This window comes from Lutra lutra, chromosome 10, assembly GCF_902655055.1.
Source record: "Lutra lutra chromosome 10, mLutLut1.2, whole genome shotgun sequence".
Classification (NCBI taxonomy): domain Eukaryota; kingdom Metazoa; phylum Chordata; class Mammalia; order Carnivora; family Mustelidae; genus Lutra; species Lutra lutra.
The window spans coordinates 55350265-55368611 of record NC_062287.1 but is presented as its reverse complement, the minus strand read 5'-3'; the positions used below and the strand labels follow the sequence as shown (position 1 = coordinate 55368611).

The 18347-nt window shown below is 45.5% G+C and overlaps 1 protein-coding gene across 7 annotated transcripts; it reads left to right on the top strand.

The window, feature by feature from the left end:
• Positions 1–1416: 1416 nt before the first annotated feature.
• On the top strand, positions 1417–17718 carry NEU3 (neuraminidase 3). 7 transcript variants are annotated; one of them, XM_047692619.1, is made up of 3 exons: positions 1417–1535; positions 6375–6586; positions 12670–17718. In XM_047692619.1, the coding sequence occupies exons 2-3, from the start codon at positions 6380–6382 to the stop codon at positions 13747–13749; spliced, it is 1287 nt and encodes a 428-aa protein (XP_047548575.1). In that variant the 5' UTR covers positions 1417–1535; positions 6375–6379; the 3' UTR covers positions 13750–17718. The 7 variants fall into 7 exon arrangements, with proteins under 7 accessions (XP_047548575.1, XP_047548574.1, XP_047548571.1 ...); XM_047692618.1 differs by lacking the exon at positions 1417–1535 and adding an exon at positions 1636–1760; XM_047692615.1 differs by lacking the exon at positions 1417–1535 and adding an exon at positions 1637–1973 and having other exon boundaries at positions 6375–6580.
• Positions 17719–18347: the final 629 nt, after the last annotated feature.

Sequence of the window (18347 nt, the reverse complement as noted above, 5' to 3'; positions counted from 1 at the left end):
AAAATTTGGCATTAGCTTTAGATATTTTTCTTTTTTTTTTTTTTTTTAAAGATTTTTATTTATTTATTTGACAGAGAGAGATCACAAGTAGACGGAGAGGAAGGCAGAGAGAGAGAGAGAGAGAGGGAAGCAGGCTTTTTGCTGAGCAGAGAGCCCGATGTGGGACTCGATCCCAGGACCCTGAGATCATGACCTGAGCCGAAGGCAGCGGCTTAACCCACTGAGCCACCCAGGCGCCCCTAGATATTTTTCTTAAATTGACTGAGTGATCGACAGAGTTGGTGATTGTGAGTTTGAAGTCTGAGTGAAGAACCCTAGGACTTTCTATGAGCCAATCTTTGAAAATGAAGATATTTAGAAAAAAAATTTTTAATAAAACTGAAATATTTTCAACAATAAGATTTAAAGAAGAATAAAGTGAACCACCTTAAGATAAACTACCAATACAATTGAAGTCCTTAATCAGGACTTCTTATCCTTATCAGGTCCTTATCCTTCATGAGGTCCTTCTCCCTGCACTCCCAGAAGTAACTACTACCCTGAATTTGCTATTTATTATTCCTATGCATTTTCTTCATGTCCATCCATTAATATATGTTATTGTTTTATATGTTTTAAAACTATACATGGTATTTGGTTAAGGATTCCCAAGAGTAGCCCTAGGTTCACAGACCTGCTAGAAGGACTCACAGGACTCAGCATTATTGTTGGACTAACAGCTAAGATTTATTACAGCAATGTAGTAAGGACACATGGGATCATAAGAGAAAAATACACAAGCGGAGTCTGAAAGAATCCATGTATAGTATTTCTTATGCTTCTCCCTCTAATTGAGGGGTTGCACTAAGCGCTCTTTCCCCCCAGCAAGGAAAATGCAGCTTATGTACCATGTTTCTGTCTAGGGAATCTGTTAGAGACTCAGCACTCACAGTTTTATTGAGGGCTGGTGTGTGGACACCCTCTCCTAGCATGTACCAAAATTCCAGACTCCCAAAAGAAAAGCAGGTGTTCAGAATAAATCGTATTGTGTTCAGTCTGTGCACAGTCTACACTGATTAATTGGAAATCTAGTGTAGAAAGAGCTGTCCTCTCTCCTCCATTTATTCAATTACATCAGTATGAACTCATGGGTTTTTATTCAGTGGCTTGTAATACTACTTTTTTCGCACTCAATATATAATCATGCACACACATTTAAAATTATATACATAATTTTTATTTTTTTAAGGGCGGGTGTCCATTGCTCTAGATCTCCCGTCCTTTCTGCGGAGTCCTCGCTTGGCGGCCGGAACCTTTTTTTGGCTCTCATGCTGTCCGGGGAAATTTTAGGCGGTGACACCTATCAACTGACTGGGGACCCAATAGATAAGAGCGTGGGGCTAGGGGATTGAGGGGAGGGAGGCTAGGAGGGGGAGGAAATAGAAGGGTGCGGGGCGGAGCCAGGGCGCTCCACGGCCTGTGGGACCCGCGATAGGCCCAGGGCCTGGACCAAACTCAGGGCTGCGCTGGAGCGGGTGGTGGCTGGAGAGCAAGGGGTAGGTCCCACATCGCTTCTGGAATGCTGCTAGAGATGAGAGACCGAAAGCGTGGCCGCGGCTGGGCAGAGAGGGGGCGGGGCGGGGGCGGGGCCTGGACTGCATCCGTCTCACGTGGCGGGGTTGAGTCTGGGGAGGAACCAACGGCAGGTCCAACGGCCGGCTGTCAGCGGCCGCCGCGCGTCCCCGCCCCCGCTTCCCGGCCTGCTATTCGGGGCGTCTGGGGTCTCCCCGCCTCCCCGTGGGTTTTGTCGCCCTGTTTCTTTAGTTTTCGTGGCTTGCTTCCGAGTCCTCCGCAGTCTCGCTCTCTCCACTCCCAACCCCCGCCTCCGTCTCCCTAGCCTGGGTCATTTTCCCTTGCTTCGGTGTCCCGAGACCTGAGGGCTGCCCGGCGCCCAGCTCTGCCCGGAGAGATGGAGGAGCCGGGGTCCCGCGAAGGTGAGCGGGGCTGCGACACTGCAGAGATTCCCCAAAAGTGGGGCACTGTGAGTGTGGGGACAGGTTCGGCGGCACCGTCTGGGCTTAGGAAATCCAGTCTGGGGGAGAATATTGAGTCAGAGCCACGCAGTCGACTAGGATCTCAGACGTGGCCAGCGTATTCTTGGCTGGTCTATTTTTGTTTTCCTTCCAGTGAAGCCAGACCTAAACCTTAGAGTTACCATTTAGAGATGAAAGGGAACTGAGCTTGGGGCAACCCTTCTTTCTAGAGAGGGGTGTGGGGATCATGGAGAGTCCCCAGCTGGAACTTAAGGGACCTGAATCTTGGTCCAGATTTGCTGTTCCCCACTGTAGGCCTGAGTTTTCCCATGTGTACAGTGAGAGGGGTTTGGAGTACTAGATCTCCAAAGGCGTGACAAAGGATGGGTGCTGTTTAAGTATGAGTTGTAAGGAGTAAATGAGTTAGGAAGGCCTCCTTCTGGGGTTCACAGGAAGCTGCCTGGTGCACTGAATTAACTGGAGTCTTTGGAATTACATTGTTCATTACAGTGCCGAGAAATAGGTGGCATTATCCCCTTTACAAGTGAGGAAACAGAGGTACAGAAGTGAGTCAGACTTCAAAGTCCAGGCCCCACTATACTCTTTCCCATTAAGAGAGCAGGGAGGACTTGATTGATAGGTGATCATATGGAGCAGCAATTAATAACTTGTGTTCTCGGCTAAAATGACCAACTCCAAAGCAGAACTCTATCTGATTCTTCTCTATCCTTCGTTTCCAGTATATAGTTTGTGTGAGCCACTGTCATCAACATGTCCAGCATAATCATAATTCATAAAAATTAATAAATGATAACAAGTAATGATAGTGATTCCATTTGTTGTAGGGATAGCAAAGCCATAAGTGAAATTGTGAAGACCTGAAAATTTATAATACTTTTACTTATATAGTGCTTTAAAGTTTATAAGGCACTTTTGAGTGGTTCTTCATATTGGTCATCTTAGGTAGCTATTACCCGCATTTTACAAACAAGGAGTCCAGGACCGGGAGAGATTAAGTGACTCAAGCAAGGTCACACAGAAGTGTAGCTGGGATGCCAATGAGGTCCTCTTTGACAAGCTGTGCTTCTGCTTTGGTGCTCTCCCCCTTTCCTCTCCCTTTCCTTTTTCCTAGTCCCATCTCCCCACTCCATGCTTATCACCCAGAGAACTTCTCTTTCCATGTTAACTAATAATCATGTGTTGATTGACGATTAACAGTGTTGGTAGTAACTCATAATTAGAGAGTTGGCTCATAAGAATTCAAAATTTGATCTTTCCCAGAGACATAGAGGGATTTAAATGCTTTTAAGAAGGAGAGTTGTTAACTATTATCATCATCATCACCCACGGATTTCAAGGAATAAAACTGCAGTTGACCCTTGAACAACACAGGTTTGAACTTCATGGTCTCATTTATATAAGCATTTCTTTTCATAGATATAGTACAGTACTATAAATGCATTTTCTCTGACTTGTGATTTTAACATTTTTTTCCTCTAACATGATAAGAATACAGTATATAATACATATAACATACAAATTATGTATTAATTGACTTTATGTTATTGGTAAGGCTTCCAGTCAAGCGTAGTATATTCATAGTTAAGTTTTGGGGGAGTCAAAAGTTATACATGAATTTATGACTGCCAGGGTGGGGGTGGTCAGCACCCCTGGTCGCTGTGTTGTTGAAAAGTCAAGTGTAGAATGTGTATTGATTGACAGTCTGAAAATAATAACCACCATATATTGAGCTCATACTATGTCATGGGCTCTGTAACAGCCACTTTAACTTATTAATTTAATTCTCTCAGCAACTTTTTTTTTAAAGATTTTATTTATTTATTTGACAGAGAGAGATCACAAGTAGACGGAGAGGCAGGCAGAGAGAGAGAGAGAGGGAAGCAGGCTCCCCGCTGAGCAGAGAGCCCGATGCGGGACTCGATCCCAGGACCCTGAGATCATGACCTGAGCCGAAGGCAGCGGCTTAACCCACTGAGCCACCCAGGCGCCCCTCTCTCAGCAACTTTACTAAATTTTATACATGAAGATCCTGAAGCCTTAGGAAAGTTAAATAACAGATCCAAGGTCATGTAGTCCCTAGTGTTGCCCAAATCCTGTGTTCTTAACCATTAAAACAGCTTGGCTCCAGGATAGATGTTTACTTAGAAAAAGCCAGATCCTCTGTGGAGGAGAGCCGGAATTGAGGAGAGAGAGGTGTGCTCTAGCACTGTGGGAAGAAGACAGTTCTCACTTGCTTTTCAATTCTGCTACTGAGTGCCTAGAATTGGAGTGAGGAAAGGCTTTTCTTCTGGACCTTGGAGGCCACCCCCCAGCCCAGTCCCCCTCATGATAATGAGCCATGGTTCTTCTTTCTTTTAAGTTAGGAACAAGTGAACACATGAATCATTCCTATGCCGTGGATAAGTTTGTCTTGATTGACACTAGGCAGCTATAGCCAAAAGCAGTACAACTTTTACTTTCCGTTTATTACCTACAGGTTATGTGGGAGATTGGTCTAAAATGCATACTTGATCATGCCATTCCTCTGCCAAAAACTCTCGAGTGGCCCCCTCTCTGTGGGATAAACACCTTAATAAGATATCCAGCCTCTCCTGATCAGTCCCACCTTTGCACTCCACTATAGTCCTACCGCATGACCGATAGTCCCCACAGTTCACTCTGTTTTCTGTCCTTTATAGGCTTTTCACATCCACTCCCTCTGCCCTTTTCACCCCCTCCAACTGGCTGACCACCCTTTAGGATCCAGCTTGCCCATTCATTCAGTCATTCAACAGATATTCATCAAGTGCCTATCAATTACCAGGCATGGTCCTGGGTATAAGATGTAGTGGAGAATAGAACAGACCAATCCCTGCCCTTCATGGGGCTTCTGTTCTGTAGTTTGTATTAAACAGGTATGATCTGGAGGATTAGTGGCATGGTCAAGAGAGCAGAGAGAGGGGAGAGGGAGGAGCAGGGCAGTTGTCAGGGAAGGCCACCTCAATTAGATGACATTTGAACAAAGCTGAAGGAGTTGAGGGAGTGAGCTCTTGGTTATGTGAAAGGAGAATGTACCAGAAAGGCACAGAGTGTAGGATATGAGACGGGAGCTCACTTGGCTGCCCTGATCTGGACAGATGCTCTTTTTCTGTTTTCTTCCACACTCTCACGTTTACCTCTCAAGTGGCACACACCGCATGATGTTGTAATTGTCCGTGTATGTCTGTTTCCCTCACTTCGATGCGGATTTCTTGAAAGCAGGGACTTCTGATTCCTTTCTGTCGCCTCAGCACCTACCTTATGGCCCAACTGGGAGTGGGCACCCAAAAATATTTATTAAATAAATGAATAAAGCCTTGTTTTTATAGCCTGACCATTTTTACAAGTGATTTATAAAGAGAAGGCTGGGATGACAGATGGTGAGAGAGGGGGAAAAAGAAAAAAGAATTCTAAGCCTGGTTTTGTCTGGCTTAACTCCTGTTTTGGGCCTCTGAGAAGTAGAGTGCCTGATTTTCTTTGAGAAGTGTATGTGGAGACTTCCATTTCAGCATTAATGGCTAGCTAACCTGTACCATGGTGGATAAAATATAATAAAATCCCTTAGAGCTGAAATTGCATGGAGATAAGAGAAATTCCCAGGGGCCTAGAAACCAAGAGTGAACTGAAAACCAGAGTAGCCCCTTAACCTGAGCTCAGCTGCCCTGGATGTTCGCTAGTCTCCCCTACCTAGTAGTTTGGGCTTGAACAGACCTGCTGTTGGCAGTGATTGCTACGATGGGCCCACATAGGTTAGGTTCTCAGGAACCGAGATCCCTGCGTGAAGCTAGGTCTTTTGCAAGTCCACACCCTTTGATGGGGTGGACTAGGCAAAAAGGATTCTCACTGCTGACATGGAAAGATGACAAAGTAGATTGCCTCATGTCCTAGGCTCTAGTAGGGGGAGGATGTTTCCCCAGAGAATCCTTAACCACGGGCATTTCCACATGTGGATTTGGATTTATATTTACATTACCCAAATGGCCTAAGAACTCCAAAGAAATTGACATTAGAAACAGTCCAGGCCGGTGTTACCCCTGGACGCCTGGCAGAAGCACATGCACAAATCTCTGGAGAAACATACTGGGCACTGGCTGTGTCAGATTTCCATAGAGTCTGGAGGATAGATTTGTTCCATGAGCATGTATATTGCTTGCTTTATGCTTTTGAGACCATGAATGTGACTTTGGATTAAAAAAATAAACATTTGAGTAAGTCTCTCCCTCCCTGTGTGTGATCTCCAGAAATGGGTTGATGGAGTGGAACTTGTACGCAGGGCAGCATTTGGGGGACGGACACACATTTAGCTGCCTCCTATCCTTACAGAGGTCATGGAAGAAGTGACATCGTGCTCCTCCAACAGCCCTCTGTTCCAGCAGGAAGACAAGAGAGGGGTCACCTACCGGATCCCAGCTCTGCTCTACATCCCCCCCACCCACACCTTCCTGGCCTTTGCAGAGAAGCGCTCCACGAGCAGGGACGAGGACGCTCTCCACCTGGTGCTGAGGCGAGGGTTGAGGACTGGGCACTCGGTACAGGTGACTCCTCATCCCAGATCTGGCTCCGAGCCTCAGTCTCTCTCCACATTGCTTAGACTGCTTGAGGGTCTCTGCCCTTTCCTGTCCGCTCTGGAAAAGCCCTGTGTGGAAGGAAGGAAAAACCCCCCAAAACAGTAAAAGCAATGGCTCTCACTTAACTGAGTACATCTGTGTGCCAGGCCCATTTTGGATCCTCAGTAGTTCCTCTGTAACATAGGAACGGTGGTCAGTCACGTTTCACAGATAAGGAAACTGAGGCACAGAGACATTCCCACATGTTCAAGGTCACACAACTATAATGAAGCAGCAGACGCAGGCTTTAAACTCCATCTTGGATTCCAGGGGCCTCCGCGGTTCATTCAGATTCAGCTAACACACGGTGTGCTTTTTGTTCACATTCTCTTTTGTTCTTATAAGTCACCCGGGGAAGTAAGCACTGTTAGTCCAGTTTTCTGGTGAGGGATCCTGGTCCTCCAGGAGGTAGGTAGCTTGTTCAAGACCACAGCTAGCAGATGGTGGGGGTAAGGAAAAAAATGATCCTCGTCTTCCTGCGTGTTTTATGTGAGGCGCATAGCAGCCCCATAGTACAGGCAGAAATGGGATTAAAGTGGTTTGCCTCAGGCACAGGCATCTCAAGTAACAGAGCTGGCATTGGAGTTCTCACCTCTAAGGGGCTCATCTTCACTGAATTTTTTAGAGGAGAGTGATTGCTGCCTCTGGGACTCTGGGACTCCCATTTGTCTTTTCTCCTGCAGAGCTGGCATCAAGTGTAGATCAATGAGACAATGAATTTGAGAGTCTTTTGTAAACAAACAAACAGACATAGATGTCTTTGTAATAGGCCTTCTCATCCCCCTAACCTGCCCTGGTTTTCTACCCACAGAAACATGACCACTTCTTACCAGACCATGCCTGTCCCATCACCTCACTGCCCAGCTGTCTCACATTCACAGACCTGTACATTTTAATCCTTCTCCCTTCTCTGTATTTTATCACTTTCATTTTCTGACTTACCTGATTGTAGAATCTGGAAGTTAGGAGAATGATCAGCCTAACTTCTTGCCCAGTGCAGAGATCTTCTGTATTCCCTTGGTAGCTACTAAGAGCTTAGTTAGGGGTTAAGCCCATGGCTTTGAAGTCAGGCAAGACCTAGCCATTTAATGGCCGTGTGGCCTTGGATTTGACTCTTCTCTGTTTCATCATCTGTAAAATGTAATTAATAATAGCAGTTACATAGTTGGAACTCAACATTAGTCATCTTCCATAAAGGGTCTGCTTACACAACATCTCGAGTGAGGAACTTGATCCTGTGGCAACTGTTAACTTTTGTTTTGGGAGAGAGACAAACTATACTTCTCTCAAATCTGGGACATCTCATTTATATATAACCTGAGACCTCTTTTCCAGAGAATGCTCTTTGATGTTCATACCCTCTGGGTCTTCTGATTTGGGGGCTCACCAGCTTTAGTCCTTTTAGTGGCTTGTGGGGCCACAGTCTTGATTTGGTTTCTTGTCCCATGAAAGCCATGATTTCTGTCTTTGGGATTTGATCTGGGATGTCAGTGTCTTTTTTCATAGCCTGACCAGCTCAGCAATGAGGCTGCTATCCCATTTTGTAACCTTTCTTTAAAGCAATTTTAATATAAAGAAGCATCTGCTTTAGTCAACACAGGGTGACTAACATCAAGTAGACGGTCAGCTAAAACCTCTGAATCCTTTTCACTTTTGCTGTTTTTTAAAAACAATTTTTAATTATAGTAAAATACACCTAACATAAAATTTTCTATCTTAACCATTTTAAGTGTTTGTTGCAGTATTGCTAACTAGAGGCACACTGTTGTGCACCAGATCTCTAGAGCTTTTCCATCATGCATGACCGCTACTTTATATGCTTTGGACAACTCCTCATTTCCTCTTCCCCCAGCCCCTAACGACCACCTTTCTTCTTTGCTATTATGAGTTTTTAGATAACACATATAAGTAGACTCATCCAGTATTTGCCTTTTTGTGATTGGTTTATTTCACTTAGCATAATGTCCTGAAAGTTCATTTGTGTGGTAGCATGTGACAGGATTTCTTTCTTTTTTAAGGCGAATAATATTCTGTTGTGTGTGTATACCGAATTTTGTTTACCCACCCATCTGTTGATGGACATTTGGGTTCCCCCACCTTTTAGTTATTGTGAGTAATGCTGCTATGAACGTGGGAATGCACATATCTCCTGCTTTTAATTCTTTTGGGTAGATATCTAGAAGTGGAATTATTGGGTCATGTGGTGATTCCATTTTTAATATTTTGAGGATCTTCCATGCTGTTTGCCACAATGACTTGACCATCTTATATTCCCACCAAGGCTGTACAGGGTGCCAATTTCTCCATATCCTTGCTAGTACTTATTATTATTTATTTTTTATTTTATTTAAGATTTTATTTATTTACTTGACAGAGAGCGGGATCACAAATAGGCAGAGCAGGAGGCAGAGAAAGAGGAGGAAACAGGCTCCTGTGCTGAGCAGAGAGCCTGATGCAGGGCTCGATCCCAGGACTCTGGGATCATGACCTGAGCTGAAGGCAGAGGCTTAACCCACTGAGCTACCCAGGTGCCCCATTATTTATTTTTGATAGTAGTCATCCTAGTAGATATGAGGTGATACCTCATCGTGGTTTTGATTTCCATTTCCCTAATTATTAGTGATACTGAGTATCTATCTTTTCATTATGCTTGTTGACCATTATGTTTGCTGGGTTTTTTTTTTAAGATTTTATTTACTTATGCAGGAATTAAATGTTTTATTTCACATACATTCATGTGGCATATATGATATAAAATGCTATAAAAAGATATATATCCCATTCTTGCTGCCCTACTTCCTATAGGTTGTCACAATTGTTTCTTATCTACCCTTCTAGTGCTGCTTCTTACAGAAACAAAGAAATATGAGTATATATTCTTTTTTTTTTTTGAAGATTTTATTTTTTTATTTGATAGAGAGATCACAAGTAGGCAGAGAGGCAGGCAGAGAGAGAGGGGGAAGCAGGCTCCCTGCTGAGCAGAGAGCCTGATGCGGGGCTCGATCCCAGGACCCTGAGACCATGACCTGAGCTGAAGGCAGAGGCTTAACCCACTGAGCCACCCAGGCGCCCCGAGTATATATTCTTAATGCTCCCCTTTGAAACTTTTTAACATGAAGTGATAACACATAGATAGAAAACATAAAACATAAATGTCCATGCACAATACATGAATGTTATCCCTGTGAATTGAGAAAGCCAACACTTGTGGACTCATCACTTAAGCTCAAGACATAGAATATTACCAGCGCCTCAGAAACTTCTCTTATCCTCCCTCTCTTTCTCGAGGGTAATTACTATCCTGATTTATAGCTCTAGAGCTTAGTTTTGATTGTCGTTGTTGTTGCTTTTTAAAGTAGACTCTACACTCAACATGGGGCTTGAACTCATGACCCTATCAACAGTCACTTGCTCTAGTGACTGAGCCAGCCGGGTGCCCCAGTTTTGCCTGTTTTTCATCCTTATTCTTTATGTTTGTCTTCTTTTGTTCAGTATTTTTGAGATTTATCTGAACTGTTGTGTACAGGCCACTCTGAATATTCTTGTACGTGTTTTTGCTATGGCGTATGTGCATTTTTGGTGGGTTTCTATCTAGAAATGATGTTACTGGATCATAGGGTAGGTTTATGTTCCACTTCAGTAGATAATGCCATCTAGTTTTCTGGAGTGGTGGTCGTGAGAGCTGGTATACATCAGTTTCACCCTTACTCTGTGCATTTAGCTCTTGAAAGTTCTGTCATAAAGCATGGGGGTTTACCAGGGCCCCCCAGTTTTTGTTCTCCTAGCCCCATATGGCTGTCAAACAAATTGTTCAGCTTCTCAGCTTTTCAGTTCTCTCTTTGAGAATCAGCAGAGACACGCTAAAAGGAAAAGAGACTTGAAATACCAGGCCAATCTGTCTGAATGAACTTTTCTCTGTTCTTGGCCTATAACTTTTCATTGTCTTATTTCCTCTCTGGTGCTTTTAACCAGATGTTTTGCTTTAAGGGTTTATCTGTCCTCACTAGTCTCAGTGGGAAGCTTGGTTCAAATTACCTAGTTTGCTGTTAAGGACTTTTCTTCTGATTTCTTATGCAAAAAGTAGCATACTACATACATTGGCCTGTACTTTGTTCCTTTAACAATATATTATGGAGATCTTTCTATCTCAGTATGTAGAGGCCTTCCTTATTCTTTTTTCATCTCTTGCATTGGATGTTCATTTAACCAGTCCCCTGTTAATGGATATTTGGATGCAGAATATTTTGATGTTCCAAGCAATGCCACAGTGAGTAATCTTGTATATACTTAATTAGATGAGCAGAGATATTTTAGGATAAATTCCCAGAATTGGGCATGCTGGAAAAGGATAAATGCGTCTGGAATTTTGATATACCCTACATAAATACTGAACCATTTTGCACTTCGGTCCATGTAAGAGGGTGCCTGTTTCTTCACATTTTTGCCAACAGAATAGTGTCAAAGTTCATGATGTGTTCATGATGTTGCCAGTTTATTAGATGAAAAGTATGACATCAATTTAATTTGCTTTTCTCTTTTATCTGTGAAGTTAAACATATTTTCATTGTTTTTTTCCTCTTTCTGTGAGTTGCCTGATCTTGCTTTGCCCATTTTAGTTGGGTTTCTGGAAATTTTCTTACCAATTTCCTTTTTTTTTTTAAGATTTTTATTTATTTACTTGACAGAGAGAGAGCAGGAACACAAGCAAGGGGAGTGGGAGAGGGAGAGCAGGCTTCCCGAGAAGCAGGGGAGCCCAATGTGGGGCTCAATCCCAAGACCCTGGGATCATGACCTGAGCCGAAGGCAGAGGCTTAACCGACTGAGCCACCCAGGAGCCCCTCTTACCAATTTCTAATAAAGTTTTTAAAATATATTAAGGAAATCAGGCCTTTCTTTGTGATACGTCTCGTTAGGCATTATCTCATTTTAGCCTTACACCAACTCCTTTGTGAGCATGTTATTACTGTGTGAGCATGTTACTACATTTTCCATTTAACTGATGAAGAAATTGAAGTAAAGTCAGTTTAAGTAACTTGCCCAAAGTCTCACAAAAAGTGATAAAGCCTGCTTCACTTCGACCTAGTTATCTCTGACTCCTTGCTTGAGTTTTTAATGACAGTGTTATGAATTGCCTTCCCAGGATAGTAGAAGGAAAAAAATCTTTGTTTTAAATTTCCCTTTATTTGGGGCGCCTGGGTGGCTCAGTGGGTTAAGCCTCTGCCTTCAGCTCAGGTCATGATCTCAGGGTCCTGGGATTGAGTCCGGCATCTGGCTCTCTGCTCAGCAGGGAGCCTGCTTCCTCCTCTCTCTGCCTGCCTCTCTGCCTACTTGTGATCTCTGTCTGCCAAATAAATAAATAAAATCTTAAAAAAAAAATTTCCCTTTATTTGCCTAAATTCTATATTTGTCCACCTTGCTTGCTTTTCTTCATTTTCTTTTCTTTCTTTTTTTTTCTTTTTTGCCCCCTCTTCCTTCCTTTTTTCTTACTTTTAAAAAATATTTATTTGGCTCCTATCATGTGCTAGGTACTAGAAATACAAAATTAGAATAATTTGATTTCTATCCTCAAAAGACTCATAAGGAAGGAAGGCAGTCAGTCAGTCACATTAAAAATTATGATTATTATATAATAAGTGCTATAACTTTAACTTTTCTGTATGTACAAAGAGGAAGCCACCAATTGCTTTTGGGAGGGATGCGGGGAGGAAGTTTCATAGACTGCTTTACGAAGGTGGTGACTCTTGAGTTTGGAGGGTGAATTGGGCATCTAGACAAAGTGTGGAAGACTGTTCTAAACAGAAGACAGCATATACATTATCTAGTGTTGCCTCTTCCCAGCTTTATAAATTGTCCTGTAATATTTGAGAATTAGTGACTATTGGTGAATATGACATGATTTCATAGGTTCTAATACCAGTTACTTTTTATCACTGAAAAATGATGCTTTCAGTGAGCCTCATGTCTTCCTCTTAGTCTCTCATTCCTGCTCTCTCTCCCTTCGCCTCGTCTAGTGGGGACCCCTGCTGCCGTTGATGGAAGCCACACTACCTGGGCATCGGACCATGAACCCCTGTCCTGTGTGGGAGCAGAAGAGTGGCTGCGTGTACCTATTCTTCATCTGTGTGCGGGGCCACGTCACCGAGCGTCAGCAGGTCGTGTCAGGCAGGAATGCGGCCCGCCTCTGCTTCATCTGCAGTCGGGACGCTGGCTGTTCGTGGAGCGAGGTGAGGGACCTGACTGAAGAGGTTATTGGCACCGAGGTGAAGCGCTGGGCCACATTTGCTGTGGGCCCGGGTCATGGGATCCAGCTGCAGTCGGGGAGGCTGGTCATCCCTGCATATGCCTACTACATCCCTTACTGGTTCTTTTGCTTCCGGCTACCATGTAAAGCCAAGCCTCATTCCCTGATGATCTACAGTGATGACCTGGGGGCCACCTGGCACCATGGCAGCCTCATTAAGCCCATGGCAACCGTGGAGTGTGAAGTGGCAGAAGTGACCGGGAGGGCGGGCGACCCCGTGCTGTATTGCAGCGCCCGGACACCAAACAGGTGCCGGGCAGAGGCTTTCAGCGTTAACCATGGTGAATACTTTCAGAGACCAGCCCTGAGCCCTCAGCTCTGTGAGCCCCCGCATGGCTGCCAAGGCAGTGTGGTGAGTTTCCGGCCCATGGAGATCCTTCAAGGGTGCCAGGACCCTAATGGCAAAGATGCTCCTACCGGTCAGCAGAGCCCTCTGCTGGACAGCTCACCGAGGCTAGAGCAGGAAGCCGGCCCACTGTCTGAGTCTTGGCTCTTGTACTCCCACCCAACCAGTAAGAAGCGGAGGGTCAACTTAGGCATCTACCTCAACCAGACCCCCTTGGGGGCTGCCTGCTGGTCCCGCCCGTGGATCTTGCACTGCGGGCCCTGTGGCTACTCTGATTTGGCTGCTTTGGAAAAGGAGGGCTTGTTTGGGTGTTTGTTTGAGTGTGGGACCAAACGAGAGTGTGAGCAGATTGCCTTCCGCCTGTTTACAGACCGAGAGATCCTGAGCCACATGCACGAGGACTGCTGCAGCCCTGGTAGGAGCTCTGAGCCAACTGAAAGCTAAAATTGACTTAGGACCCAAATTTCCGTAGAAAGGAAACCACAGAAGTCAACCACAGCCAGGATAATGGAGGCCAGATTAACAGAGGTGGTTGAAGTCTACAGAGAATCCAAAACTTCATATTCTGCACTCACATTTTTTCTCTTCTCCCCCAAAGAGCAAAAGGAAAATTATGCCATAGCTACTGCAGTGGGGAGAACTATGAGTTGGGAAACAATAATGTGGTCCTGGTTGTGCCTCTGGCTTGCTTTGGGACCTTGGACATGTCCACTGAACTCTCCGGGCCTCAGGTTTCCCATTTGTAAAATGAGGGGATTGGTGCTGTGATTTTTCTTCTTTCCATTCTTAGGAAAGGCAGAGTGCCCGCATGCTCCACAATCAACAGGTCCTGGCTGCGTGGGTCTCTGATAGGACTCTGATCTCGAAGTGGAAGTCAGAGGACTCAGCTTTTTCAATGACTCACCACTTGTCCAGGTGTGAGACCTGGGCAGGTGTGAGGAATTGGGCAGAACAGTAGAATCATGAGGTCACCTGCCTTCTCCAGCTTTGCAGCTCTGCTCAATCTTCCCTTCCTCCTCCAGAACCCTTATTTCCTGGGGAGAAAATGGGAAACTCAAGGCCAGTGGCCCCTGATAATGGTACTTATTGTTTCCGAGGGCGTTACTCTTATGAAAGATGAACCTGAAGTTCATATTCTAGAATGGTTTCTGATGAGAAAAGGTCGTAGATTAGGACTCTAAAGCATTGGCTAGAACTTCCCATGGTCTCTGCCCTCAAAGAGCTCACAGTTCACGGGGCTAGAAGTGGAGAGAATTCAAGAAAACCGATGTAGCTGGTTTATAGATGTTGGGCCTTAAGTTGGGGTTATGGTAGCTCCTGACAGCATTGTCTTAGTCACATCTTCATTGTGCTTGGAGTCAGCTGCCAGGGCTTGGCCGGCCACTGGGTTCCCCCCACGTCTGTTTTTCTCAGAATATTGTTCTGGCCTAGCCACTCCTCTACTCATGGAGAAGGTCTTTCACCATGAGGAAGGTCTCCAGACCCTAGACCTCTGAATCAAGCCAATTTTTTTTGTACCTATTACAATCACTATTTGTGAAGTAGGGGTGCCCCTTTGTCTGATGGGTTTGGGGCTGAAATTGACCAGGGCTGGGTGTCTCAGATGATACCAGATGAGTTGCTCTTATTTTAGAATCTTTCCCCCGGAGCCTGTTGCTGTAACAGAAATTCGATCACGAAAGACTTGGTTTTTCAGCCTATTTTAGGAGAAGAAATACCTTCAACTTGTATCAGATAACTAAATTTGGTGCTGAGTAATCGCCCACAGAGCAAGTCTTAGTTGTAGAATATAGCCCAGGAGGCTGGGGGCTGCGGTTGCTCCTGTCATATGGGGGAGAGTCCTCTAGGATGAAAGTAGAGATTAACTTCACCTACATATGGCTTAAGTCCATGGCTTAGAGTGACTTTTTAAAATTCCCTTAGCCTGTCATCCATTTGTCAAAGTTATCCACCCAGTATGCAGTTCTGCTCACTCATTCACTCATTTATACAGTTATCTAAATATTCTTGGGAGCCTGTCTGTAATGTAAGGTGCTTTTTCTGTTGCCATTCCCTGGTTGAAAAGCATCTGTGGCTCTTCACTGCCTGCCTAAGGGTGTTTTCATTTAGTCTGGCATGTAGGGCCTTCAGTTGTTGGGGGAGATAAGGCGTACTGACCTCTGCTTCTTTGTATGAAGCCCATTGTCAGAGAAGATCTCCGTCAAGCTGGCAGTGGAGGGTGTGGCAGTTGGTGGTACAGGGAGGAACCGGGGAAGCGCAGCCCTCTCCTAAGCCATAGCAGCTTCATGTTCTGCAAATCTTTCCTGAGCATCGTACCCCCAAATAGATAGGAATAGCAGGGATGGCTTCCTTCTCCAATAAGGTCTAAAGGAGGAAGTCACATGCCAGTGCGGACCACAGATGTCCAGGACCAGCACTCAAAAGATGTCTTATCCTTCTCTGAATTGCCCTCCCCTTTGCTTTATGTTTGCTTCTCCTTAGTGATTAGAAGTGAAACTCCTAATAGGCGGAGGGCCTGTGTGTATCATTCAGGATTGGCAAGAAAAGAGGATTGGAGACAGAGGTAATCCAGAATGAGGCTACATGGGGGTAGAGCTCAGGGGTAGAGCATTTGGCTGCAGGATGAGGATTTGGGAGAGGAAGAGTGGGCAGTGGCAGCTATGAAGAAAACAGCAGGGCGGGAGTTCCGGCACGTTTAGGAAGAAAGAGAACGTGGCCCGGATAAGAGACCTAGGCCAGAGAGGCAGCGTAGGTGGTGGTTGCTGTGAAGAAGAAATGACAACAGGCTGGGGGTGTCTCCTGACGCGTGTGGGAGGAGCCCTGGGGCAGCTGACTCCAAGCTGTGTGGCCCACACAGGCCAGCACTTCAGGCTGCAGACCGGTTCCTCCCCGGCCCTGTCACCGGAAGCTGACCTAGCTTGTTCACGTTCTGGATGACCAACAGAGACAGCTGTAGGCACTCCTGACTTGTTTGTGCCCATTCCCCGAGGCCTTCAGGGTCCTGGGACCTATCCCGTGACCCTGGTATCCTAACCAAGCCTCTTCCAGGCCCTCTCAGCTTGGGAGAGTGAAAAAGACAGGGCAGGTGATGGCAGCTGTGAAGAAAAGAGGACAGCAGACTGGAGGCCTCTAGTCTAGAGGCTTCTACCTGCTTCTACCCTGTCGCTGGGCCCTTAGAATGGATCCATCTGGCACACATGGCTCATCCCTGGGAGAGCAAGAAAGCATAGGTAGGGGCCACCTCCTGCTGATATGTATCCAGACCCACTCCCACCCCTTCAAGCTGCTGGGCCCGCTCAGGCTCCCCACCTCCTGACGCCCTCACTCCTAGGCCCCTAGTATTCATTTCAGGGCTTTTATTTGGGCGCTTTCCTTGGATCTGTTTCTCCTGGTCATCAGTCTCCCCTCCTGTCCTGTCCTTTGGGATATCATGCAACAGTAGCTGTAGATAAGAGACATAGCGCCCTGTCTGTTGGAGAACCCGAGGCACCCACAGAGATCAACCTGAGGCTGCCCCGCCTCCTCTCCAGGGCAGTAGGCTTCAATACTTCCACTTCGGCCAGCTCAGGCTCTCCAGTCTTCTGCAGTAGGCTGTGCGTTTTCCCCACTGCGTTATGCGGTAGGTGTCAAGTCATCCCTTTCTGTGCTCCCACAGTGCCCAGTTGGGACCCCCCTTTGCTCATTACCATGGGGTGCGGGGTATTATTGTTGCCTGTCTTGTGCGCTCTAGGCCTCCGCTAGGCTGTGAATTCCTTGAGGGCCAAGTCTGTATGAATCCTCTCTCTATCCTTTTTACCTGGAATTACAATAATTTCTTTATTAATATAGGCTTTTTCTGTTGTGTTTGGAATTCCCTGAAGGTAAGGACTGTGCCCGATTCCTCTCTCTGTCTTCTGCCCCTGGCATAGGGCCTGGCACAGAATGGACAGCAGTAAGGCTCTGCTGAATGGATCGAGAAATCAAAGATCCTTGGCCTTCTGGAGCTAAGTGAGAGGGCCGGGGAGAGCCCCCGCAAAGAGAGGAGTAGGTTGCCTCCCTCTGCGGGTTGGATAGCGTTCTAAACCCGCTGAACATGCACCTGAAATGGGTCTTCTCCCTGCTGGCCTGCTTCCAGGTCAGTCCCTAAAGAGCTCTTCTCTGGCTTCAGTTGAGCCCTGCCTGGGTGTTTCAGGATTACAGCCCAAGCCCAAAGCCAAGCCAAGATTTGGGTTCTCATGTCAGGGGTATTTCCCCTCTGTCCCTAATTGGCATTTCTGTAACTGCCCCTCCTCCAGGACTCTGGGACTGACGCCGTGGTTCAGTGTTCTGAGTGTGTCTTGCTCTGTGATCCCAAGTGCTGAAAGTGCCCTCTGTTCTATAGAAACTACCAGAGCTCTTGGGAACAAGGGAGATGAATAAAGAGCTTAATTCTGGTGACTGCTGTTTGTGTGTTTCGTTGTTTTCAAACCGTGAGGTGATTATCATCCTAATACTTTCATCTAGTTTGTACCCAGCTTCTTTCGAAAAATGGATTTGAGGCCTTTTCTTGCATTTCATAACTTTTTTTTTTAAGATTGATTTTACTTGAGAGAAAGTGAGGACAAACAAAGGGAGTGGTAGGCAAAGGGAGAGGGAGAAGCAGGCTCCTCGTGGAGCAAGGAGCCTGATACAGGACTTCATCCCAGTAACCTGAGATCATGACCAGAGCCAAAAGCAGACACTCAACCGACTGAGCCACCCAGACGCCCCTGGTGCTCAATTTCTTAAATTCCTATTCGGTAAAACATGGAAAACCTCTTGAATACTTAAGCAGTAACAAATTTGATTAAACTGCCTTCAATAGAAATACCAGTTACAAATTTAGTATAGCTGAGCCTTTTGAAATTTCAAACATCATAAATAGTAGATAAAACATAAATAAGTCCAATGACTATTAAAGATACCCTTATACCAAAATGGAGTACAGAAGAGCTGATGCCATAGATTTAAATTTGTTAGTTACTGTTATTACATGTTTTGAGGCTTCTGACTTTTAAAACCTTTCCAGAGTTTGGGTTGATCAG